This window comes from Mytilus trossulus, chromosome 10, assembly GCF_036588685.1.
Source record: "Mytilus trossulus isolate FHL-02 chromosome 10, PNRI_Mtr1.1.1.hap1, whole genome shotgun sequence".
Taxonomy (NCBI): Eukaryota; Metazoa; Mollusca; class Bivalvia; order Mytilida; family Mytilidae; genus Mytilus; species Mytilus trossulus.
In genome coordinates, this window is record NC_086382.1 from 77,676,046 (window position 1) to 77,701,583 (window position 25,538).

Consider the following 25,538-nt stretch of genomic DNA (forward strand, 5'->3'; position numbering starts at 1 on the left):
ACATATTATTGTCTTTGCTCAATTGATGATGGAGGGAGTTAACCAAGGTTTGTTTATAACAGAAATACTGGATCACTAATGGGGCTGTACATGCTAAACATATTATTGTCTTTGCTCAATTGATGATGGAGGGAGTTAACCAAGGTTTGTTTATAACAGAAATACTGGATCACTAATGGGGCTGTACATGCTAAACATATTATTGTCTTTGCTCAGTTGATGATGGAGGGAGTTAACCAAGGTTTGTTTATAACAGAAATACTGGATCACCAATGGGGCTGTACATGCTAAACATATTATTGTCTTTGCTCAGTTGATGATGGAGGGAGTTAACCAAGGTTTGTTTATAACAGAAATACTGGATCACTAATGGGGCTGTACATGCTAAACATATTATTGTCTTTGCTCAATTGATGATGGAGGGAGTTAACCAAGGTTTGTTTATAACAGAAATACTGGATCACTAATGGGGCTGTACATGCTAAACATATTATTGTCTTTGCTCAATTGATGATGGAGGGAGTTAACCAAGGTTTGTTTATAACAGAAATACTGGATCACTAATGGGGCTGTACATGCTAAACATATTATTGTCTTTGCTCAATTGATGATGGAGGGAGTTAACCAAGGTTTGTTTATAACAGAAATACTGGATCACTAATGGGGCTGTACATGCTAAACATATTATTGTCTTTGCTCAATTGATGATGGAGGGAGTTAACCAAGGTTTGTTTATAACAGAAATACTGGATCACTAATGGGGCTGTACATGCTAAACATATTATTGTCTTTGCTCAATTGATGATGGAGGGAGTTAACCAAGGTTTGTTTATAACAGAAATACTGGATCACTAATGGGGCTGTACATGCTAAACATATTATTGTCTTTGCTCAATTGATGATGGAGGGAGTTAACCAAGGTTTGTTTATAACAGAAATACTGGATCACTAATGGGGCTGTACATGCTAAACATATTATTGTCTTTGCTCAATTGATGATGGAGGGAGTTAACCAAGGTTTGTTTATAACAGAAATACTGGATCACTAATGGGGCTGTACATGCTAAACATATTATTGTCTTTGCTCAATTGATGATGGAGGGAGTTAACCAAGGTTTGTTTATAACAGAAATACTGGATCACCAATGGGGCTGTACATGCTAAACATATTATTGTCTTTGCTCAATTGATGATGGAGGGAGTTAATCAAGGTTTGTTTATAACAGAAATACTGGATCACTAATGGGGCTGTACATGCTAAACATATTATTGTCTTTGCTCAATTGATGATGGAGGGAGTTAACCAAGGTTTGTTTATAACAGAAATACTGGATCACTAATGGGGCTGTACATGCTAAACATATTATTGTCTTTGCTCAATTGATGATGGAGAGAGTTAACCAAGGTTTGTTTATAACAGAAATACTGGATCACTAATGGGGCTGTACATGCTAAACATATTATTGTCTTTGCTCAATTGATGATGGAGGGAGTTAACCAAGGTTTGTTTATAACAGAAATACTGGATCACCAATGGGGCTGTACATGCTAAACATATTATTGTCTTTGCTCAATTGATGATGGAGGGAGTTAACCAAGGTTTGTTTATAACAGAAATACTGGATCACTAATGGGGCTGTACATGCTAAACATATTATTGTCTTTGCTCAGTTGATGATGGAGGGTGTTAACCAAGGTTTGTTTATAACAGAAATACTGGATCACTAATGGGGCTGTACATGCTAAACATATTATTGTCTTTGCTCAATTGATGATGGAGGGAGTTAACCAAGGTTTGTTTATAACAGAAATACTGGATCACTAATGGGGCTGTACATGCTAAACATATTATTGTCTTTGCTCAATTGATGATGGAGGGAGTTAACCAAGGTTTGTTTATAACAGAAATACTGGATCACTAATGGGGCTGTACATGCTAAACATATTATTGTCTTTGCTCAGTTGATGATGGAGGGAGTTAACCAAGGTTTGTTTATAACAGAAATACTGGATCACCAATGGGGCTGTACATGCTAAACATATTATTGTCTTTGCTCAGTTGATGATGGAGGGAGTTAACCAAGGTTTGTTTATAACAGAAATACTGGATCACTAATGGGGCTGTACATGCTAAACATATTATTGTCTTTGCTCAATTGATGATGGAGGGAGTTAACCAAGGTTTGTTTATAACAGAAATACTGGATCACTAATGGGGCTGTACATGCTAAACATATTATTGTCTTTGCTCAATTGATGATGGAGGGAGTTAACCAAGGTTTGTTTATAACAGAAATACTGGATCACTAATGGGGCTGTACATGCTAAACATATTATTGTCTTTGCTCAATTGATGATGGAGGGAGTTAACCAAGGTTTGTTTATAACAGAAATACTGGATCACTAATGGGGCTGTACATGCTAAACATATTATTGTCTTTGCTCAATTGATGATGGAGGGAGTTAACCAAGGTTTGTTTATAACAGAAATACTGGATCACTAATGGGGCTGTACATGCTAAACATATTATTGTCTTTGCTCAATTGATGATGGAGGGAGTTAACCAAGGTTTGTTTATAACAGAAATACTGGATCACTAATGGGGCTGTACATGCTAAACATATTATTGTCTTTGCTCAATTGATGATGGAGGGAGTTAACCAAGGTTTGTTTATAACAGAAATACTGGATCACTAATGGGGCTGTACATGCTAAACATATTATTGTCTTTGCTCAATTGATGATGGAGGGAGTTAACCAAGGTTTGTTTATAACAGAAATACTGGATCACTAATGGGGCTGTACATGCTAAACATATTATTGTCTTTGCTCAATTGATGATGGAGGGAGTTAACCAAGGTTTGTTTATAACAGAAATACTGGATCACCAATGGGGCTGTACATGCTAAACATATTATTGTCTTTGCTCAATTGATGATGGAGGGAGTTAATCAAGGTTTGTTTATAACAGAAATACTGGATCACTAATGGGGCTGTACATGCTAAACATATTATTGTCTTTGCTCAATTGATGATGGAGGGAGTTAACCAAGGTTTGTTTATAACAGAAATACTGGATCACTAATGGGGCTGTACATGCTAAACATATTATTGTCTTTGCTCAATTGATGATGGAGAGAGTTAACCAAGGTTTGTTTATAACAGAAATACTGGATCACTAATGGGGCTGTACATGCTAAACATATTATTGTCTTTGCTCAATTGATGATGGAGGGAGTTAACCAAGGTTTGTTTATAACAGAAATACTGGATCACCAATGGGGCTGTACATGCTAAACATATTATTGTCTTTGCTCAATTGATGATGGAGGGAGTTAACCAAGGTTTGTTTATAACAGAAATACTGGATCACTAATGGGGCTGTACATGCTAAACATATTATTGTCTTTGCTCAATTGATGATGGAGGGAGTTAACCAAGGTTTGTTTATAACAGAAATACTGGATCACTAATGGGGCTGTACATGCTAAACATATTATTGTCTTTGCTCAATTGATGATGGAGAGAGTTAACCAAGGTTTGTTTATAACAGAAATACTGGATCACTAATGGGGCTGTACATGCTAAACATATTATTGTCTTTGCTCAATTGATGATGGAGGGAGTTAACCAAGGTTTGTTTATAACAGAAATACTGGATCACCAATGGGGCTGTACATGCTAAACATATTATTGTCTTTGCTCAATTGATGATGGAGGGAGTTAACCAAGGTTTGTTTATATCAGAAATACTGGATCACTAATGGGGCTGTACATGCTAAACATATTATTGTCTTTGCTCAATTGATGATGGAGGGAGTTAACCAAGGTTTGTTTATAACAGAAATACTGGATCACTAATGGGGCTGTACATGCTAAACATATTATTGTCTTTGCTCAATTGATGACGGAGGGAGTTAACCAAGGTTTGTTTATAACAGAAATACTGGATCACTAATGGGGCTGTACATGCTAAACATATTATTGTCTTTGCTCAGTTGATGATGGAGGGTGTTAACCAAGGTTTGTTTATAACAGAAGTACTGGATCACTAATGGGGCTGTACATGCTAAACATATTATTGTCTTTGCTCAATTGATGATGGAGGGAGTTAACCAAGGTTTGTTTATAACAGAAATACTGGATCACTAATGGGGCTGTACATGCTAAACATATTATTGTCTTTGCTCAATTGATGATGGAGGGAGTTAATCAAGGTTTGTTTATAACAGAAATACTGGATCACTAATGGGGCTGTACATGCTAAACATATTATTGTCTTTGCTCAGTTGATGATGGAGGGAGTTAACCAAGGTTTGTTTATAACAGAAATACTGGATCACTAATGGGGCTGTACATGCTAAACATATTATTGTCTTTGCTCAATTGATGATGGAGGGAGTTAATCAAGGTTTGTTTATAACAGAAATACTGGATCACCAATGGGGCTGTACATGCTAAACATATTATTGTCTTTGCTCAATTGATGATGGAGGGAGTTAACCAAGGTTTGTTTATAACAGAAATACTGGATCACCAATGGGGCTGTACATGCTAAACATATTATTGTCTTTGCTCAATTGATGATGGAGGGAGTTAACCAAGGTTTGTTTATAACAGAAATACTGGATCACTAATGGGGCTGTACATGCTAAACATATTATTGTCTTTGCTCAATTGATGATGGAGAGAGTTAACCAAGGTTTGTTTATAACAGAAATACTGGATCACTAATGGGGCTGTACATGCTAAACATATTATTGTCTTTGCTCAATTGATGATGGAGGGAGTTAACCAAGGTTTGTTTATAACAGAAATACTGGATCACTAATGGGGCTGTACATGCTAAACATATTATTGTCTTTGCTCAATTGATGATGGAGGGAGTTAATCAAGGTTTGTTTATAACAGAAATACTGGATCACTAATGGGGCTGTACATGCTAAACATATTATTGTCTTTGCTCAATTGATGATGGAGGGAGTTAATCAAGGTTTGTTTATAACAGAAATACTGGATCACTAATGGGGCTGTACATGCTAAACATATTATTGTCTTTGCTCAATTGATGATGGAGAGAGTTAACCAAGGTTTGTTTATAACAGAAATACTGGATCACCAATGGGGCTGTACATGCTAAACATATTATTGTCTTTGCTCAATTGATGATGGAGAGAGTTAACCAAGGTTTGTTTATAACAGAAATACTGGATCACTAATGGGGCTGTACATGCTAAACATATTATTGTCTTTGCTCAATTGATGATGGAGGGAGTTAACCAAGGTTTGTTTATAACAGAAATACTGGATCACTAATGGGGCTGTACATGCTAAACATATTATTGTCTTTGCTCAATTGATGATGGAGGGAGTTAACCAAGGTTTGTTTATAACTAACTCTAAACATGAAGATTATATATGTAACAGAAAACTGAAATCCTAATATTAACTGGTCTAACGATTGTCATATGTAATAGACTTTGCTTGATATGGTACAACTGAAATCCTAATATTAACTGGTCTCACGATTGTCATATGTAATAGACTTTGCCTGATATGGTACAACTGAAATCCTAAAATTAACTGGTCTCACAATTGTCATATGTCAAACTGATATGATACAACTGAAATCCTATTATTAACTGGTCTAACAATTGTCATATGTCATGTATGTCAAGACCCGAGTATCTAAACTTTTTTGAGAATTTATAAAAAATTTAGTTTCAGATGCAGATCCTTTATTATCTTTGTATCCTGTGACTAAACATATCAAATGAAGGTCATTTGATTTAAACATATCAAATGAAGGTCATTTGTATCCTGTGACTAAACATATCAAATGAAGGTCATTTGATTAAAACATATCAAATGAAGGTCATTTGTATCCTATGACTAAACATATCAAATGAAGGTCATTTGTGTCCTGTGACTAAACATATCTAATGAAGGTCATTTGTATCCTATGACTAAACATATCAAATGAAGGTCATTTGTATCCTGTGACTAAACATATCTAATGAAGGTCATTTGTATCCTGTGACTAAACATATCAAATGAAGGTCATTTGTATCCTATGACTAAACATATCAAATGAAGGTCATTTGTGTCCTGTGACTAAACATACCATTTTGGAACCCTACAAATTGTATTTCTTTACTTGATCCTGTTTGAGCATGTTGGGGTACAATGTATTTGGAAATATTATTTTTATGCAGATACTGCTTTGCTGTCAATGTGACAGCCTCTTGTTTAATTTTTTTTTAAAACACTATGAAAGAAACTTAAAAACACTTTTGCCATGTATGCATAGTAGATCCAGGTGAGCAACATAGGACTTTTTAGTTTTTTATGCCACACATCAAATTCTAGTAAGGCCCTTGTTGACATGTCAGTTTTCTAGTTGTATTCTGGAATAACTTCATGAAAAGATTATTATATTGTATTCTGTCACTTAAACTCAAAACTCAAACAATAACCATATTATTTCAGGTATCCATGGTGTATTGGTGAGAATCAGAGATGATGATCTCAAAGTGATGCCAGGAGTCAGAGTGGAGGATATGGGATATAAAATGGGATTGAACGGTGTAGACAATGCCAAACTATTCTTTGACAATGTACGTGTCCCAAAAGAGAACCTTCTAAATAAGTACTCTGATATTGATGAAGAAGGGAACTTCAGTAGTAGCATTAAGAGTGAGCGTGCTCGATTCCTGACAGTGGCTGATCAGCTGTTGTCGGGACGTATTTGTATTGCAAGTATGTCCATGGGAGTGGCCAAAGCTTCCATGGCTATTGCCTTAAGATATGCTGCCTCCAGGTTAACTGTGGGTAAGACTGGTAAATCTGATACACCTATTCTCCTGTATCAACTTCAGCAACGTGCATTGCTCCCACTGTTAGCTCGTACTTATGCTATGAACTTTGGTCTAGACTATGTAAAAGATCGCTGGGCTTTCCAGAAAGAAGATGGGTCTGAACATGCAGAAGCAGTTACAATGTGTTGTGTGATTAAACCTCTGGCTTCATGGCATGTAGAGGAGTGTGCATCTACAGCCCGAGAGAGATGTGGTGGTCAAGGTTACCTGTCCTGTAATAGGTTTGGTCCATTCATTGGTCTGGCCCACGCTGCCATGACAGCTGAGGGGGACAATAGTGTACTGATGCAGAAGGTGGCTAAAGAGAGACTTGGTGTGTTCAGGCCACACAAAGTGGATAAAAGTCAATCAGAAGATCTATCTAGCACCAGCTACTTACACCAACTTCTTCTGAAACGTGAAAACTCATTGTTCATCAGTCTGGGCAAGAAAATGCAAGCTGCAGGGAAAGAGAAACTGTTTGACACTTGGATGTATCAAGAAAGTGACCTTGTTCAAGCAGCTGCTAAAAGTTTTGGTGAGAGATTAATCAGCGAGAGATTTGCAGCAGTAATTGAGCAGGCAGACTCTTCCTTGAAGCCAGTTCTGAGCACATTGTATGATTTATATCTAGTAGATGCAGTTGAGAAAGACCTGTCATGGTTTGTTATATCTAAGACAATGTCAATAGAGGCTGGCGGTAAAGTGAGTGAAAGAGCTGCCGACTTATGTAGGGAGGTATCCCCTCAGTCCTTAGCTCTCTGTCAGGCGTTCGCCATGACAGACACCATGTTGTCAGCACCCATTGCCTTAGACTGGGTAGACTTCAATGTGGGAGACAATCAAGGGGAAGTTCAGTAGACTGTGGCAGTAGATTAATTGGGAGAAGTTCAGTAGACTGTGGCAGTAGATTAATTGGGAGAAGTTCAGTAGACTGTGGCAGTAGATTTACTGCTGGAAGTTCAAACGATTGTGTTACTACAACTGCTATACATTTATGTACTTATGTATAATTTATTGTGATTTCAAAGTTATTAATTGATTGACATTCAAATTAAAAGCTTTCAATTAAAAAACAAATATTAGTGGCCAGTATTGCTTAGGGTTAGTTGGAGACATTTGAATGTCAACATACGAACAAGGGAATTTCTTTATTTATAAAAACTCTTTTTGAAAATTTGAAATCTGAACTTTAAGAAAATTTGTTACATGTTTTTTTTAATTTCATTTCATTTGCATTTGAGAGAGTGTTTTTGTGGTTTGGTTTTGAATGAAAATTAAATGTTAGTCAAATATCAGTATTCAGACTATGTCACTGATGCAATTAGACTGAGTTGTACTGACTGGTGGGAATATTTATCACTGTCAAAATATAGGTGTTAATACTTATTCCTAATATATATAAGTAATTTTTAGGTAGTAAATGTGCATGACAAATAAGAATGAACAATTGCTGTGTCTATAGTTTGGAACCATTTATATCATTATGCAATCAAATGGTTAAAGCTATAATGTATTATAATGTAATTTCTTCTTGATGGTTTGAATATTGAGTGACTTTGCTGAGAGTGCAACCATCAAATATATAATCAGATTATTGATTGTGACAAATATAAGTCATAATGACTGTTATCTCTTAATAGAGAGGTTAAACCTTTAATTATTTGTTTGTCAAATGTATTCAAATTAATTGTGATAATTCATGTCATTTAGGCATATAAAATATATTAAAAAAAATATGTTATTGCTATTTTCTCTAATTTTGGTCTAGATCTCTTTAGTAATAAGAGGATACAAAATGTCATGAGCCCATGTCATTGATGTTGCCTAGGAAAACAGCAATAAAAGGATTATCAATGTTCTGTCAAACTTGAGGATGTTTCTCTCCTTCATTTCAACTCCTGGAGGTCACTGATGACAATTTTTGCTGAGAAACATGCTCAGTTCTGCTTTGAAAAACCATGGATAGTTTATAAATATAGAACAAAATATACATGTATATATATATAGAACCTGTGTCTTGGTGTTTGTTTTGCTAGAAGAGATGTTATTGAGTATTTATCATTGTCTGTATAAAATGTCTAGTAGACTTCACAGAAATCAGAGTAATGAAACCGATGGGAAAACTTCAATTATATGACCAATGACATGACTTTTTGTTTATAATAAAATTTGTAAATTAATTGTTTAAAACACACTGTAATATTCCATCACATACACCAGTTTAACTTGAATACAATTATCAAAATGAATTGATTCCACAAATGTAGTACATGTTTTAATTAAGTTAAATATTCCAATACCAAAAAAAAATCATATTTACTCAAGTTCTGAAAGAAAAAAAATAATTTTGTCACTATAAAATATTATGACTTTATTAAAAAAAAAAAATGTGTATATCTGGGTTGCAAGGGTTTTGTGTTCTATAGTCTGTATCATTAAATAGTTACTGTTGTTATATATATTTTTACAAAAATTTGGAGAACCACATGAAATTTAGAGTTCTAATAAATGGAATTATCTTCTCTTCTGTTCTTTGTTTATTTGGTTAATAGTAAAGGTCCCCATAAGCCTGTTCCTTGTTTATATCATTAATAATAAGTATAAAAAAGATGATGTGGTATGATTGCCAACGAGACAACTATCCACAAAAGACCAAAATGACACAAACATTAACAACTATAGGTCACTGTACACCCTTCAACAATGAGCAAAGCCCATACCGCATAGTCAGCTATAAAAGGCCCTGATAAGACAATGTAAAACAATTCAAACGAGAAAACCAACGGCCTTATTTATATAAAAAAATCGTAAGGGTTCCGCGGAACCCAGTGTCTCGCCTGCTTTTGCTGTAACTCCCAGGCTCAACAAAAATGAGGAAAACAATCAATAAAAATATTCCTACTGATACTATCTTTTGATTGTAAGATGCATCTGTCCAAGTTTGGTATACATTTCAGGATAGTTTATGAATCGAATAAATGTTTTAAAAACTTAAAGTGCAGACTGTATTTTATGTTAACTGGATTTATTTTTTTACAAAATTTACTTCTGGATACTATCTTATGATCATAAACAAGCTTCTGTCCAAGTTTGGTACAAACCCATGATAGTTAAAGAAAGTTATTAAAATTTAAAAAACTTTAACCACAGAGTGAATGTTATGTTTCCCCGCAGAAAAAACTAAGTCCATTTATAAGCAAAAAACAGAAAAAAAGGAATTTTATTTTTGCAAACTTTACTTCTGGATACTATCTTATGATCATAAACAAGCTTCTGTCCAAGTTTGGTAGAACTCCAGTATAGTTTAAGAAAGATATTCAAATTTTAAAAACTTTAACCACAGAGTGAATGTAATGTTCCACGCAGAAAAACTAAGTCCATTTATAAGTAAAAAACAGAAAAAATGGAATTTTATTTTTGAAAAATTTACTTCTGGATACTATCTTATGATCATAAAAAAGCTTCTGTCCAAGTTTGGTAGAAATCCAGTATAGTTTAAGAAAGTTATTAAATTTTCAAAAACTTTAACCACAGAGTGAATATTTGTGGACGCCGCCGACGACGACGGAATGTAGGATCACTTAGTCTCGCTTTTTCGACTAAAGTCGAAGGCTCGACAAAAATGAACAATAAAAAAAAAAGTAACACATAAAAGAAACAACAACCACTCAATTACAGGCTCCTGACTTGGGACAGGCACATACATAAATATTGTGGCGGGGTTAAAATGGTCTTTATATTTGTCAGTTATTGCCATTCTGGTAACAGGACAAGCTGCTTGTATAGAAAGACATGACCTATATTTGAAGAGGGGATTGCATAGTCCTTTGGAGCAATACTAAGGGTGTAGCATTTGAAGAAGGGATTGCATAGTCCTTTGGAGCAATACTAAGGGTGTAGCATTTGAAGAGGGGATTGCATAGTCCTTTGGAGCAATACTAAGGGTGAAGCATTTGAAGAGGGGATTGCATAGTCCTTTGGAGCAATACTAAGGGTGTAGCATTTGAAGAAGGGATTGCATAGTCCTTTGGAGCAATACTAAGGGTGTAGCATTTGAAGAGGGGATTGCATAGTCCTTTGGAGCAATACTAAGGGTGAAGCATTTGAAGAGGGGATTGCATAGTCCTTTGGAGCAATACTAAGGGTGTAGCATTTGAAGAAGGGATTGCATAGTCCTTTGGAGCAATACTAAGGGTGTAGCATTTGAAGAGGGGAATGCATAGTCCTTTGGAGCAATACTAAGGGTGTAGCATTTGAAGAAGGGATTGCATAGTCCTTTGGAGCAATACTAAGGGTGTAGCATTTGAAGAGGGGATTGCATAGTCCTTTGGAGCAATACTAAGGGTGTAGCATTTGAAGAGGGGATTGCATAGTCCTTTGGAGCAATACTAAGGGTGTAGCATTTCAAGAGGGGATTGCATAGTCCTTTGGGGCAATACTAAGGGTGAAGCATTTGAAGAGGGGATTGCATAGTCCTTTGGAGCAATACTAAGGGTGTAGCATTTGAAGAGGGGATTGCATAGTCCTTTGGAGCAATACTAAGGGTGTAGCATTTGAAGAGGGGATTGCATAGTCCTTTGGGGCAATACTAAGGGTGTAGCATTTGAAGAAGGGATTGCATAGTCCTTTGGAGCAATACTAAGGGTGTAGCATTTGAAGAGGGGATTGCATAGTCCTTTGGAGCAATACTAAGGGTGTAGCATTTGAAGAGGGGATTGCATAGTCCTTTGAAGCAATACTAAGGGTGTAGCATTGGAAGAGGGGATTGCATAGTCCTTTGGAGCAATACTAAGGGTGAAGAACATGAAGAGGGGATTGCATAGTCCTTTGGAGCAATACTAAGGGTGAAGAACATGAAGAGGGGATTGCATAGTCCTTTGGAGCAATACTAAGGGTGTAGCATTTGAAGAGGGGATTGTATAGTCCTTTGGAGCAATACTAAGGGTGTAGCATTTGAATAGGGGATTGCATAGTCCTTTGGAGCAATACTAAGGGTGTAGCATTTGAAGAGGGGATTGTATAGTCCTTTGGAGCAATACTAAGGGTGTATCATTTGAAGAGGGGATTGCATAGTCCTTTGGAGCAATACTAAGGGTGAAACATTTGAAGAGGGGATTGCATAATCCTTTGGAGCAATACTAAGGGTGAAACATTTGAATAGTGGATTGCATAGTCCTTTGGAGCAATACTAAGGGTGAATCATTTGAATAGGGGATTGCATAGTCCTTTGGAGCAATACTAAGGGTATATCATTTGAAGAGGGGATTGTAAAGTCCTTTGGAGCAATACTAAGGGTAAAGAACACGAAGAGGGGATAGCATAGTCCTTTGGAGCAATACTAAGGGTGTAGCATTTGAAGAGGGGATTGTATAGTCCTTTGGAGCAATACTAAGGGTGAAGCATTTAAAGAGGGGATTGTATAGTCCTTTGGAGCAATACTAAGGGTGAAGAACATGAAGAGGGAATAGCATAGTCCTTTGGAGCAATACTAAGGGTGTAGCATTTGAAGAGGGGATTGTATAGTCCTTTGGAGCAATACTAAGGGTAAGGAATATGAAGAAGGGATTGTATAGTCCTTTGGAGCAATACTAAGGGTGAAGAACATGAAGAGGGGATATCATAGTCCTTTGGAGAAATACCAAGGGTGTAGCATTTGAAGAAGGGATTGTAAAGTCCTTTGGAGCAATACTAAGGGTGAAGCTTTGAAGAGGGGATTATATAGTCCATTGGAGCAATACTAAGGGTGTAGCATTTGAAGAGGGGATTGTATAGTCCTTTGGAGCAATACTAAGGGTGTAGCATTTGAAGAGGGGATTGCATAGTCCTTTGGAGCAATACTAAGGGTGAAGAACATGAAGAGGGGATAGCATAGTCCTTTGGAGCAATACTAAGGGTGTAGCATTTGAAGAGGGGATTGTATAGTCCTTTGGAGCAATACTAAGGGTGTAGCATTTGAAGAGGGGATTGCATATTCCTTTGGAGTAATACTAAGGGTGAAGAACATGAAGAGGGGATAGCATAGTCCTTTGGAGCAATACTAAGGGTGTAGCATTTGAAGTGGGGATTGTATAGTCCTTTGGAGCAATACTAAGGGTGTAGCATTTGAAGAGGGGATTGCATAGTCCTTTGGAGCAATACTAAGGGTGTACATTTGAAGAGGGGATTGTATAGTCCTTTGGAGCAATACTAAGGGTGAAGCATTTGAAGAGGGGATTGCATAGTCCTTTGGAGCAATACTAAGGGTGAAGCATTTGAAGAGGGGATTGCATAGTCCTTTGGAGCAATACTAAGGGTGAAGCATTTGAAGAGGGGATTGTATAGTCCTTTGGAGCAATACTAAGAATGTAGCATTTGAAGAAGGGATTGCATAGTCCTTTGGAGTAATACTAAGGGTGTAGCATTTGAAGAGGGGATTGCATAGTCCTTTGGAGCAATACTAAGGGTGTAGCATTTGAAGAGGGGATTGTATAGTCCTTTGGAGCAATACTAAGGGTGTAGCATTTGAAGAGGGGATTGTATAGTCCTTTGGAGCAATACTAAGGGTGTAGCATTTGAAGAGGGGATTGTATAGTCCTTTGGAGCAATACTAAGGGTGTAGCATTTGAATAGGGGATTGTATAGTCCTTTGGAGCAATACTAAGGGTGTATCATTTGAAGAGGGGATTGCATAGTCCTTTGGAGCAATACTAAGGGTGTAGCATTTGAAGAGGGGATTGCATAATCCTTTGGAGCAATACTAAGGGTGAAACATTTGAATAGTGGATTGCATAGTCCTTTGGAGCAATACTAAGAATAGGGGATTGCATAGTCCTTTGGAGCAATACTAAGGGTATATCATTTGAAGAGGGGATTGTATAGTCCTTTGGAGCAATACTAAGGGTGAAGAACACGAAGAGGGGATTGTATAGTCCTTTGGAGCAATACTAAGGGTGTAGCATTTGAAGAGGGGATTGCATAGTCCTTTGGAGCAATACTAAGGGTATATCATTTGAAGAGGGGATTGTATAGTCCTTTGGAGCAATACTAAGGGTGAAGAACACGAAGAGGGGATAGCATAGTCCTTTGGAGCAATACTAAGGGTGTAGCATTTGAAGAGGGGATTGTATAGTCCTTTGGAGCAATACTAAGGGTGTAGCATTTGAAGAAGGGATTGTATAGTCCTTTGGAGCAATACTAAGGGTGTAGCATTTGAAGAGGGGATTGTATAGTCCTTTGGAGCAATACTAAGGGTGTAGCATTTGAAGAGGGGATTGTATAGTCCTTTGGAGCAATACTAAGGGTGTAGCATTTGAAGAGGGGATTGCATAGTCCTTTGGAGCAATACTAAGGGTGTAGCATTTGAAGAGGGGATCGTATAGTCCTTTGGAGCAATACTAAGGGTGAAGCATTTAAAGAGGGGATTGTATAGTCCTTTGGAGCAATACTAAGGGTGAAGAACATGAAGAGGGAATAGCATAGTCCTTTGGAGCAATACTAAGGGTGTAGCATTTGAAGAGGGGATTGTATAGTCCTTTGGAGCAATACTAAGGGTGAGGAATATGAAGAAGGGATTGTATAGTCCTTTGGAGCAATACTAAGGGTGAAGAACATGAAGAGGGGATAGCATAGTCCTTTGGAGAAATACTAAGGGTGTAGCATTGATAGAAGGGATTGTATAGTCCTTTGGAGCAATACTAAGGGTGAAGCATTTGAAGAGGGGATTGTATAGTCCTTTGGAGCAATACTAAGGGTGTAGCATTTGAAGAGGGGATTGTATAGTCCTTTGGAGCAATACTAAGGGTGTAGCATTTGAAGAGGGGATTGCATAGTCCTTTGGAGCAATACTAAGGGTGAAGAACATGAAGAGGGGATAGCATAGTCCTTTGGAGCAATACTAAGGGTGTAGCATTTGAAGAGGGGATTGTATAGTCCTTTGGGGCAATACTAAGGGTGAAGCATTTAAAGAGGGGATTGTATAGTCGTTTGGAGCAATACTAAGGGTGAAGAACATGAAGAGGGGATAGCATAGTCCTTTGGAGCAATACTAAGGGTGTAGCATTTGAAGAGGGGATTGCATATTCCTTTGGAGCAATACTAAGGGTGTAGCATTTGAAGAGGGAATTGCATAGTCCTTTGGAGCAATACTAAGGGTGTAGCATTTGAAGAGGGGATTGTATAGTCCTTTGGAGCAGTACTAAGGGTGTAGCATTTGAAGAGGGGATTGCATAGTCCTTTGGAGCAATACTAAGGGTGTAGCATTTGAAAAGGGGATGGCATAGTCCTTTGGGACAATACTAAGGGTGTAGCATTTGAAGAGGGGATTGCATAGTCCTTTGGAGCAATACTAAGGGTGTAGCATATGAAGAGGGGATTGCATAGTCCTTTGGGGCAATACTAAGGGTGAAGTATTTGAAGAGGGGATTGCATAGTCCTTTGGAGCAATACTAAGGTTGAAGTATTTGAAGAGGGGATTGCATAGTCCTTTGGATCAATACTAAGGGTGTAGCATTTGAAGAGGGGATTGCATAGTCCTTTGGAGCAATACTTAGGGTGTAGCATTTCAAGAAAGGATTGCATAGTCCTTTGGAGCAATACTAAGGGTGGAGATTTGAAGAGGGGATTGCATAGTCCTTTGGAGCAATACTAAGGGTGTAGCATTTGAATAGGGGATTGTATAGTCCTTTGGAGCAATACTAAGGGTGTAGCATTTGAAGAGGGGATTGCATAGTCCTTTGGAGCAATACTAAGGGTGTAGCATTTGAAGAGGGGATTGTATAGTCCTTTGGAGCAATACTAAGGGTGTAGCATTTGAATAGGGGATTGTATAGTCCTTTGGAGCAATACTAAGGGTGTAGCATTTGAATAGGGGATTGCATAGTCCTTTGGAGCAATACTAAGGGTGTAGCATTTGAATAGGGGATTGCATAGTCCTTTGGAGCAATACTAAAGGTGAAGCATTTGAAGAGGGGATTGCATAGTCCTTTGGAGCAATACTAAGGGTGAACAACATGAAGAGGGGATTGCATAGTCCTTTGGAGCAATATTAAGGGTGTAGCATTTGAAGAAGGTATTGCATAGTCCTTTGGAGCAAAACTAAGGGTGTAGCATTTGAATAGGGGATTGCATAGTCCTTTGGAGCAATACTAAGGGTATATCATTTGAAGAGGGGATTGTATAGACCTTTGGAGCAATACTAAGGGTATATCATTTGAAGAGGGGATTGCATAGTCCTTTGGAGCAATATTAAGGGTGTAGCATTTGAAGAAGGTATTGCATAGTCCTTTGGAGCAAAACTAAGGGTGTAGCATTTGAGAGGGGATTGCATAGTCCTTTGGAGCAATACTAAGGGTGTAGCATTTGAAGAGGGGTTTGCATAGTCCTTTGGAGCAATACTAAGGGTGTAGCATTTGAAGAAGGGATTGCATAGTCCTTTGGAGCAATACTTAGGGTGTAGCATTTGAAGAGGGGATTGTATAGTCCTTCGGAGCAATACTAAGGGTGAAGCATTTGAAGAAGGGATTTCATAGTCCTTTGGAGCAATACTAAGGGTGTAGCATTTGAATAGGGGATTGCATAGTCCTTTGGGGCAATACTAAGGGTGAAGCATTTAAAGAGGGGATTGTATAGTCGTTTGGAGCAATACTAAGGGTGAAGAACATGAAGAGGGGATAGCATAGTCCTTTGGAGCAATACTAAGGGTGTAGCATTTGAAGAGGGGATTGTATAGTCCTTTGGAGCAATACTCAGGGTGAGGAACATGAAGAGGGGATAGCATAGTCCTTTGGAGCAATACTAAGGGTGTAGCATTTGAAGAAGGGATTGTATAGTCCTTTGGAGCAATACTAAGGGTGAAGCATTTGAAGAGGGGATTGCATAGTCCTTTGGAGCAATACTAAGGGTGTAGCATTTGAAGAGGGGATTGTATAGTCCTTTGGAGCAATACTAAGGGTGTAGCATTTGAAGAGGGGATTGCATAGTCCTTTGGAGCAATACTAAGGGTGAAGAACATGAAGAGGGGATAGCATAGTCCTTTGGAACAATACTAATGGTGTAGCATTTGAAGAGGGGATTGCATATTCCTTTGGAGTAATACTAAGGGTGTAGCATTTGAAGAGGGGATTGCATAGTCCTTTGGAGCAATACTAAGGGTGTAGCATTTGAAGAGGGGATTGCATAGTCCTTTGGAGCAATACTAAGGGTGTAGCATTTGAAGAGGGGATTGCATATTCCTTTGGAGCAATACTAAGGGTGTAGCATTTGAAGAGGGAATTGCATAGTCCTTTGGAGCAATACTAAGGGTGTAGCATTTGAAGAGGGGATTGTATAGTCCTTTGGAGCAGTACTAAGGGTGTAGCATTTGAAGAGGGGATTGCATAGTCCTTTGGAGCAATACTAAGGGTGTAGCATTTGAAAAGGGGATGGCATAGTCCTTTTGGACAATACTAAGGGTGTAGCATTTGAAGAGGGGATTGCATAGTCCTTTGGAGCAATACTAAGGGTGTAGCATTTGAAGAGGGGATTGCATAGTCCTTTGGGGCAATACTAAGGGTGAAGTATTTGAAGAGGGGATTGCATAGTCCTTTGGAGCAATACTAAGGGTGAAGTATTTGAAGAGGGGATTGCATAGTCCTTTGGAGCAATACTAAGGGTGTAGCATTTGAAGAGGGGATTGCATAGTCCTTTGGAGCAATACTTAGGGTGTAGCATTTCAAGAAAGGATTGCATAGTCCTTTGGAGCAATACTAAGGGTGAAGATTTGAAGAGGGGATTGCATAGTCCTTTGGAGCAATACTAAGGGTGTAGCATTTGAAGAAGGGATTGCATAGTCCTTTGGAGCAAAACTAAGGGTGAAGCATTTGAAGAGGGGATTGCATAGTCCTTTGGAGCAATACTAAGGGTGTAGCATTTGAAGAGGGGATTGTATAGTCCTTTGGAGCAATACTAAGGGTGTAGCATTTGAATAGGGGATTGTATAGTCCTTTGGAGCAATACTAAGGGTGTAGCATTTGAATAGGGGATTGCATAGTCCTTTGGAGCAATACTAAGGGTGTAGCATTTGAATAGGGGATTGCATAGTCCTTTGGAGCAATACTAAGGGTGAAGCATTTGAAGAGGGGATTGCATAGTCCTTTGGAGCAATACTAAGGGTGAACAACATGAAGAGGGGATTGCATAGTCCTTTGGAGCAATACTAAGGGTGTAGCATTTGAAGAAGGTATTGCATAGTCCTTTGGAGCAAAACTAAGGGTGTAGCATTTGAGAGGGGATTGCATTGTCCTTTGGAGCAATACTAAGGGTGTAGCATTTGAAGAGGGGTTTGCATAGTCCTTTGGAGCAATACTTAGGGTGAAGCATTTGAAGAGGGGATTGTATAGTCCTTCGGAGCAATACTAAGGGTGAAGCATTTGAAGAAGGGATTTCATAGTCCTTTGGAGCAATACTAAGGGTGTAGCATTTGAATAGGGGATTGCATAGTCCTTTGGGGCAATACTAAGGGTGAAGCATTTAAAGAGGGGATTGTATAGTCGTTTGGAGCAATACTAAGGGTGAAGAACATGAAGAGGGGATAGCATAGTCCTTTGGAGCAATACTAAGGGTGTAGCATTTGAAGAGGGGATTGTATAGTCCTTTGGAGCAATACTCAGGGTGAGGAACATGAAGAGGGGATAGCATAGTCCTTTGGAGCAATACTAAGGGTGTAGCATTTGCAGAAGGGATTGTATAGTCCTTTGGAGCAATACTAAGGGTGAAGCATTTGAAGAGGGGATTGCATAGTCCTTTGGAGCAATACTAAGGGTGTAGCATTTGAAGAGGGGATTGTATAGTCCTTTGGAGCAATACTAAGGGTGTAGCATTTGAAGAGGGGATTGCATAGTCCTTTGGAGCAATACTAAGGGTGAAGAACATGAAGAGGGGATAGCATAGTCCTTTGGAACAATACTAATGGTGTAGCATTTGAAGAGGGGATTGCATATTCCTTTGGAGTAATACTAAGGGTGTAGCATTTGAAGAGGGGATTGCATAGTCCTTTGGAGCAATACTAAGGGTGTAGCATTTGAAGAGGGGATTGCATATTCCTTTGGAGCAATACTAAGGGTGTAGCATTTGAAGAGGGAATTGCATTGTCCTTTGGAGCAATACTAAGGGTGTAGCATTTGAAGAGGGGATTGCATATTCCTTTGGAGCAATACTAAGGGTGTAGCATTTGAAGAGGGAATTGCATAGTCCTTTGGAGCAATACTAAGGGTGTAGCATTTGAAGAGGGGATTGTATAGTCCTTTGGAGCAGTACTAAGAGTGTAGCATTTGAAGAGGGGATTGCATAGTCCTTTGGAGCAATACTAAGGGTGTAGCATTTGAAAAGGGGATGGCATAGTCCTTTGGGACAATACTAAGGGTGTAGCATTTGAAGAGGGGATTGCATAGTCCTTTGGAGCAATACTAAGGGTGTAGCATTTGAAGAGGGGATTGCATAGTCCTTTGGGGCAATACTAAGGGTGAAGTATTTGAAGAGGGGATTGCATAGTCCTTTGGAGCAATACTAAGGGTGAAGTATTTGAAGAGGGGATTGCATAGTCCTTTGGAGCAATACTAAGGGTGTAGCATTTGAAGAGGGGATTGCATAGTCCTTTGGAGCAATACTTAGGGTGTAGCATTTCAAGAAAGGATTGCATAGTCCTTTGGAGCAATACTAAGGGTGAAGATTTGAAGAGGGGATTGCATAGTCCTTTGGAGCAATACTAAGGGTGTAGCATTTGAAGAAGGGATTGCATAGTCCTTTGGAGCAAAACTAAGGGTGAAGCATTTGAAGAGGGGATTGCATAGTCCTTTGGAGCAATACTAAGGGTGTAGCATTTGAAGAGGGGATTGTATAGTCCTTTGGAGCAATACTAAGGGTGTAGCATTTGAATAGGGGATTGTATAGTCCTTTGGAGCAATACTAAGGGTGTAGCATTTGAATAGGGGATTGCATAGTCCTTTGGAGCAATACTAAGGGTGTAGCATTTGAATAGGGGATTGCATAGTCCTTTGGAGCAATACTAAAGGTGAAGCATTTGAAGAGGGGATTGCATAGTCCTTTGGAGCAATACTAAGGGTGAACAACATGAAGAGGGGATTGCATAGTCCTTTGGAGCAATACTAAGGGTGTAGCATTTGAAGAAGGTATTGCATAGTCCTTTGGAGCAAAACTAAGGGTGTAGCATTTGAGAGGGGATTGCATAGTCCTTTGGAGCAATACTAAGGGTGTAGCATTTGAAGAGGGGTTTGCATAGTCCTTTGGAGCAATACTTAGGGTGAAGCATTTGAAGAGGGGATTGTATAGTCCTTCGGAGCAATACTAAGGGTGAAGCATTTGAAGAAGGGATTTCATAGTCCTTTGGAGCAATACTAAGGGTGTAGCATTTGAATAGGGGATTGCATAGTTGTGGGGACGATATCTTATAATATAACTCTGATAAAATACACAACAGCTTTGTAGTTTGACGTTTACTAGTTACTAAGAATATAAGGAGACGTCGCCGTGTGACGTCGCCCTTAGATACAATGTGACTTCCGATACGTTGCCGGTCCCGCGGTCTTCTCGACATTCTCGGGGCCTCAAAAAAATTGTCTGTTTGTCTTATATGTAGTGCTCCTGTAAAATCTATTCCTGTAGCCGTAAACGGTGGCGCTTCTTGTAGTCTTATCTTCTGTAATGGAGGAGGGTCGGGTGCTGAATATGGCTTTCCTATTATTTTACGGCATGTAACACATCTTCTCAGCATTTTTCTAATAACTTGTCGAATTGCAGGTATCCAAAATGTCTGTCTTATGTGAGTTATTGTCATATTACAGCCTGAATGTAAAACTTGTCTATGCGCGTCCATTATGATGAGTTCAGCCAATGCGTGATTTGATGGTAGTATATACGGGAATTTTGCGAATTCCGATATTGGTGCGTTGTGTATTCGTCCTTGACATCTCATAAGATTGTTGTCGTCTAAGAATAAACGTAGTTGTCTTATTCTAGGTAAATTTGTTGTCGTTTTCGATTTCAGCGCCTTATATTCTTGTGGAAAACTCGTCTCCTGACAGTGCTTTATCCATAATTCCGCGGATTTCTGTATTTCTGGTGGTTTCAATTGTCCTGTTTGTATTGAATTGCATTGCTTACGACACTTACTAACGAAACGTTGTACATAAGCAGTTATACGTAACAGTCTCTTATACGATCCATATCGGTTTATCTCCATAATAACGTGAAGTCCTGGTTGATTTTCATTTTTATCAGTTGAAATGTCTCTTGTCGCTTGACTGTTTTCTTGGTCATTGATTAAAACAGATAATGAGGCGTCGCTTACAATTGTGGTATTTGGAAATTTAGAAGTGTCCGTAAGCCAACTGGGTCCTGTTTTCCATAATGTACTTTCCTTATACCTCTCGCTTGTTATACCACGGGTTAACAAATCGGCTGGATTACAGTCAGTTGGGCAATATTTCCACATATGAGAATACGTCAAATCATTTATCTCGTTCACTCGATTTGTAATAAAACGTTTTAACGTTTTTGTTGATTTTAACCAATGTAGGACTATCTGGCTGTCGGACCATAGAGTTATGCTTGAACATTCTAATGTTGATTTAAGGTGATTTACTAAACGTGCCCCAATAACGGCGGCCATTAATTCAAGTTGCGGTAACGTAAGTTCTTTAAGCGGGGCTACTCTTGACTTTGCCATCACGAGTGTACTATCACTTCCGTTACACAAGTATGCTACTGCACCATACGCCTTTGTACTAGCATCAACAAATACATGTAAATTATTTCCTGTTGAGTTACAACTAGTTTTAGAAAATAAGTATCTATTAAATACCTCATGTGTTACTTGTTCTACGTCTTTGGCAAGATCCATCCATGAAATACGTATGTCTTCATCAACTTTTTGGTCCCAGTCAAATCCTCTTTTCCATATGTCTTGTAAAAGTATTTTATTTCTAATTGTGACTGGACTTAATAGTCCGAGAGGGTCATAAATTCGTGACGAATGTTTCAAAATTTCACGCTTAGTTACTATTTGTGAAGAATTAAGAATTTCTCGTTTTGGGTAAAACAGTTCATCGGTTACGCTGTTCCATCGCATTCCTAAAATCTTTGTTTCTTCATCTGTATCGAGTACGTTTTCTGTTGCTGCTAATGTACGAACCTTTTCGCTGTTTGAAGTCCAAGATCTCAGATTAAAACCGGCTTTGTTCATTAATGTACGAGCTTCTTTGAAATAAACAATGGCGTCATCTTCTGTATTTAAGCTAGACAATATGTTGTCAACATACAGGTCCCTTTCTAATAATTTCGTTGTTGTATTGTTGGTTTGCTGTAAATGTTTTAATAACGTGGCATTTAGAATGAAAGGTGAGCAAGTTGCTCCAAATAGTACAGCTTTAAATCTGTATTCAATCAAATGGCTATCAGGATCTGATGGATTGCTTAGCCATAGAAAACGTGTGACATCCCTGTCGTCTTCGTGTAGTCCAACATGTAAAAAGGCTTTTTCAATGTCCGTTGATATGGCATAACGGTTGAGTCGAAATCGAATTAAAATCTTCGTTAAATCATTAAGTATCGGCGGAGTGTTCATGAGACAGTCATTCAAACTGGGATGGTTTGATGAAATCCGACAACTACAATCGTACACTATTCTTATTGGCGTCGTGCTTGAGTCCTTTTTTACTGGATGATGTGGAATGTAGTGAATTTTGTTCGAAATCGGTTCAGTTTCATATACTCTTTCAATGAATCCGCGGTTTTCTTGATCCGTTATGATATCGCTGTACTTCTTTAACATACTTGGTTCTTGGCGCAGTCTTTTTATTACGCTTTCTGTTCTTTTCTTTGTTACAGCATAGTTTAATGGTAACTCCTCGTGGTCAGTTTTCCAGGGTAACTTTGCGTAATATTTGTGGTCTCGAAACTCAATTGAAGATTCTTGGTAATTTCGTATGTAATCATTCTCTTTTTCGTGTACTTCCGGAGATTCAATTCCTATAGCTTCGAGCTTCCAAAACGCTTCTAAGTCGTGTTCCTCAGTTTTACGTGAAATAAGCACATTGAAAATACTAGATGCTGTTGAGTACTGAGATTTTCCTGAGTGTAACGGTCCTGAAAGTAAGTATCCTAGTTTCGATTTGACTGCGATAGGTCCGTTTCCGCGTACAACTTTATCTTCAATTATTTCCCAATAAAAATCGGCTCCAATTAATAACGAAATTTCAAAAGTATCTTGTTGCGTAACAGGATGTGCGAGCTTTAGTCCTTTCAAATAGTTATTGTTCCTGTCAATGTAACGAATGTGGTTCTGTAACGGCGTAGCTATCATGGGAACGATTAAAACCTGTATTGGGATTTTATGTCCAGTTTCAGTTTCAACATAAACTGTGGCTTTATCAAGTCGCCTAGCATTTGCGTTGGTTTCTCCGAATGATGAGAGTTGAATATTGTCGGCTCCTTCTCTCTGTAGATTCAATTTACGCGCAAGACTCTCCGTTACAAAAGATCTTTGAGCGCCTTCATCAAACAAAATATTAGTATCAGTGCAATGACGATCTGACCAAACGGGGGCCACGGCAGTTTTCAACAATACATTTGAGTGAAATTGTGCTGACGAGTGTAAAATCGTGGAATCTTCTTGTATCTCGGTGTCCTTCACAAGATTTACTATAGTTGATGTAGATGGCGTAGTTTCGTTCTTATTACAACTGTTTAAAGAATTTCTAGTGTCAGCGTTACTTCTCTTTTCGGGGTCTGCGGTGTGTTTAACTTCGCTACATAAACTAGTGTGGTGTCTTTTACTGCAGTTACGACATGAGCCTTTTGATTTGCATTCCTTTATGTGATGTTTACCGAGGCAGTTGAAACATAAATGGTTTTGTTTAACGATAGCGAGGCGTTTTTCTAAATCGCGTATTTTCGGGCAATTGGCAGGCGAATGAATATCTTTGCAGAAAATGCACGGCTTAGCTGTTAAATGGTGATTTGCATTTCTAGTACTTGCGTTGTGTTTTCTTTGTGATTTAGCACCGGCGAAAAAGGTTGAAGTCGAAATATCAGTTTCCGTCTGTGAAACTTGTCCGGCTTCCATAATTTGTATTTCCTTAAGTATACTTTTTCTAAGATCTCGTAGTAACCAATTTGTCGTACCATGCTCCCGCGCGAGTTGCTTTCTGATTTCTCCGGGCAGTTTGCTGATTATAATCGGTACTAATAAATTACCGTATGAGTCCTGTGTCTGTCCAAGCGATTCAAGTCCTCTAACTAAACTCTCCATTTTGTCATAAAACATTCTCAGGCTTATGAGGTCACCTCGGGGTGGCGTAATATCAAGCAGTGCTTGTAGGTGTGCTTGTGTGATTTTATGAGTCTGTCCAAATCTCTCTATCAGAACATTAACGGCTTCTGCATAATTAGCGTTAGTTAGAGAAAATTTGGCCATTCTAATATATTGCCATTAAATGTAGGTAAAGTTAATTTTGGCAAACGGTGATTGCTGGATATAGCGGACGGGACAGCATAGCTTGATGTGGGAATTGATGTGGCAATTTGGCTTGTCTCTGTTAAAATTCGAGCGGCATCATTTGACTGTGGCAATGACGGGGCGACATAACTTGTCTGTACTATTTCAGGTGAACTAGTAGGGATGAACGGTGGACTGTCTACATTTAAAACTTGATAAGACGAATGTGATGGTTGATTGGAAATGGGTTGTAATGTCTTATCTATGAATATCTTAAAATGTCTCAGTTTAGTAACAAAATTTGTAGTATACTCATCTGTGTCTACGATTTCCGTCTCTATATCCTCTGTTTCCGATGCGTTCTCAATTTGTTCATTCAGTGTGTCGAGTAACTTCTTCTTCTGTTGTAGATTTTCGTATGTGGCTAACAGCTCCTCTCGGTCGAATTCAGAACTTTCTTTTGCGTCGGCAAATTTTCGTAAAAGTCTGGTAACGGCACTACGATTGCCCGTTCTTCTTGATTTCAGCTTTGGTAGCTCCATTAGTCACGGCACCATAAATGTGGGGACGATATCTTATAATATAACTCTGATAAAATACACAACAGCTTTGTAGTTTGACGTTTACTAGTTACTAAGAATATAAGGAGACGTCGCCGTGTGACGTCGCCCTTAGATACAATGTGACTTCCGATACGTTGCCGGTCCCGCGGTCTTCTCGACAATAGTCCTTTGGGGCAATACTAAGGGTGAAGCATTTAAAGAGGGGATTGTATAGTCGTTTGGAGCAATACTAAGGGTGAAGAACATGAAGAGGGGATAGCATAGTCCTTTGGAGCAATACTAAGGGTGTAGCATTTGAAGAGGGGATTGTATAGTCCTTTGGAGCAATACTCAGGGTGAGGAACATGAAGAGGGGATAGCATAGTCCTTTGGAGCAATACTAAGGGTGTAGCATTTGAAGAAGGGATTGTATAGTCCTTTGGAGCAATACTAAGGGTGAAGCATTTGAAGAGGGGATTGCATAGTCCTTTGGAGCAATACTAAGGGTGTAGCATTTGAAGAGGGGATTGTATAGTCCTTTGGAGCAATACTAAGGGTGTAGCATTTGAAGAGGGGATTGCATAGTCCTTTGGAGCAATACTAAGGGTGAAGAACATGAAGAGGGGATAGCATAGTCCTTTGGAACAATACTAATGGTGTAGCATTTG

The 25,538-nt window shown here is 38.6% G+C and overlaps 2 protein-coding genes across 2 annotated transcripts in view; one reads left to right on the forward strand and one right to left on the reverse strand.

The window, feature by feature from the left end:
• The window catches only part of LOC134688606 (uncharacterized), a 24,294-nt gene extending 14,911 nt beyond the window's left edge, over positions 1 to 9,383 (forward strand). The window contains exon 4 of the mRNA XM_063549434.1: positions 6,491 to 9,383. Within this exon, the coding sequence (XP_063405504.1) occupies positions 6,491 to 7,719 (1,229 nt within the window). The 3' untranslated portion in view covers positions 7,720 to 9,383. The remainder of the gene's footprint in view (positions 1 to 6,490) is intronic.
• Positions 8,660 to 24,142, reverse strand: LOC134688203 (uncharacterized). Its single transcript, XM_063548674.1, has 2 exons — positions 20,332 to 24,142; positions 8,660 to 8,685 (listed from the first exon to the last, which is right to left on the reverse strand). Exons 1-2 carry the CDS (start codon positions 24,140 to 24,142, stop codon positions 8,660 to 8,662), a joined length of 3,837 nt encoding a protein of 1,278 aa, XP_063404744.1.
• Positions 24,143 to 25,538: the final 1,396 nt, after the last annotated feature.

What these genes read in the sequence shown, in the direction of transcription:
- LOC134688203 (XM_063548674.1), bottom strand. Translation starts at nt 24,142, where the DNA reads ATGGAGAGTTTAGTTAGAGGACTTGAATCGCTTGGACAGACACAGGAC. An exon ending in CCTTATATTCTTAGTAACTA is followed by an intron (nt 8,686 to 20,331) that starts GTAAACGTCAAA and finishes CTGTTTTCCTAG; the next exon opens with GCAACATCAATGACATGGGC.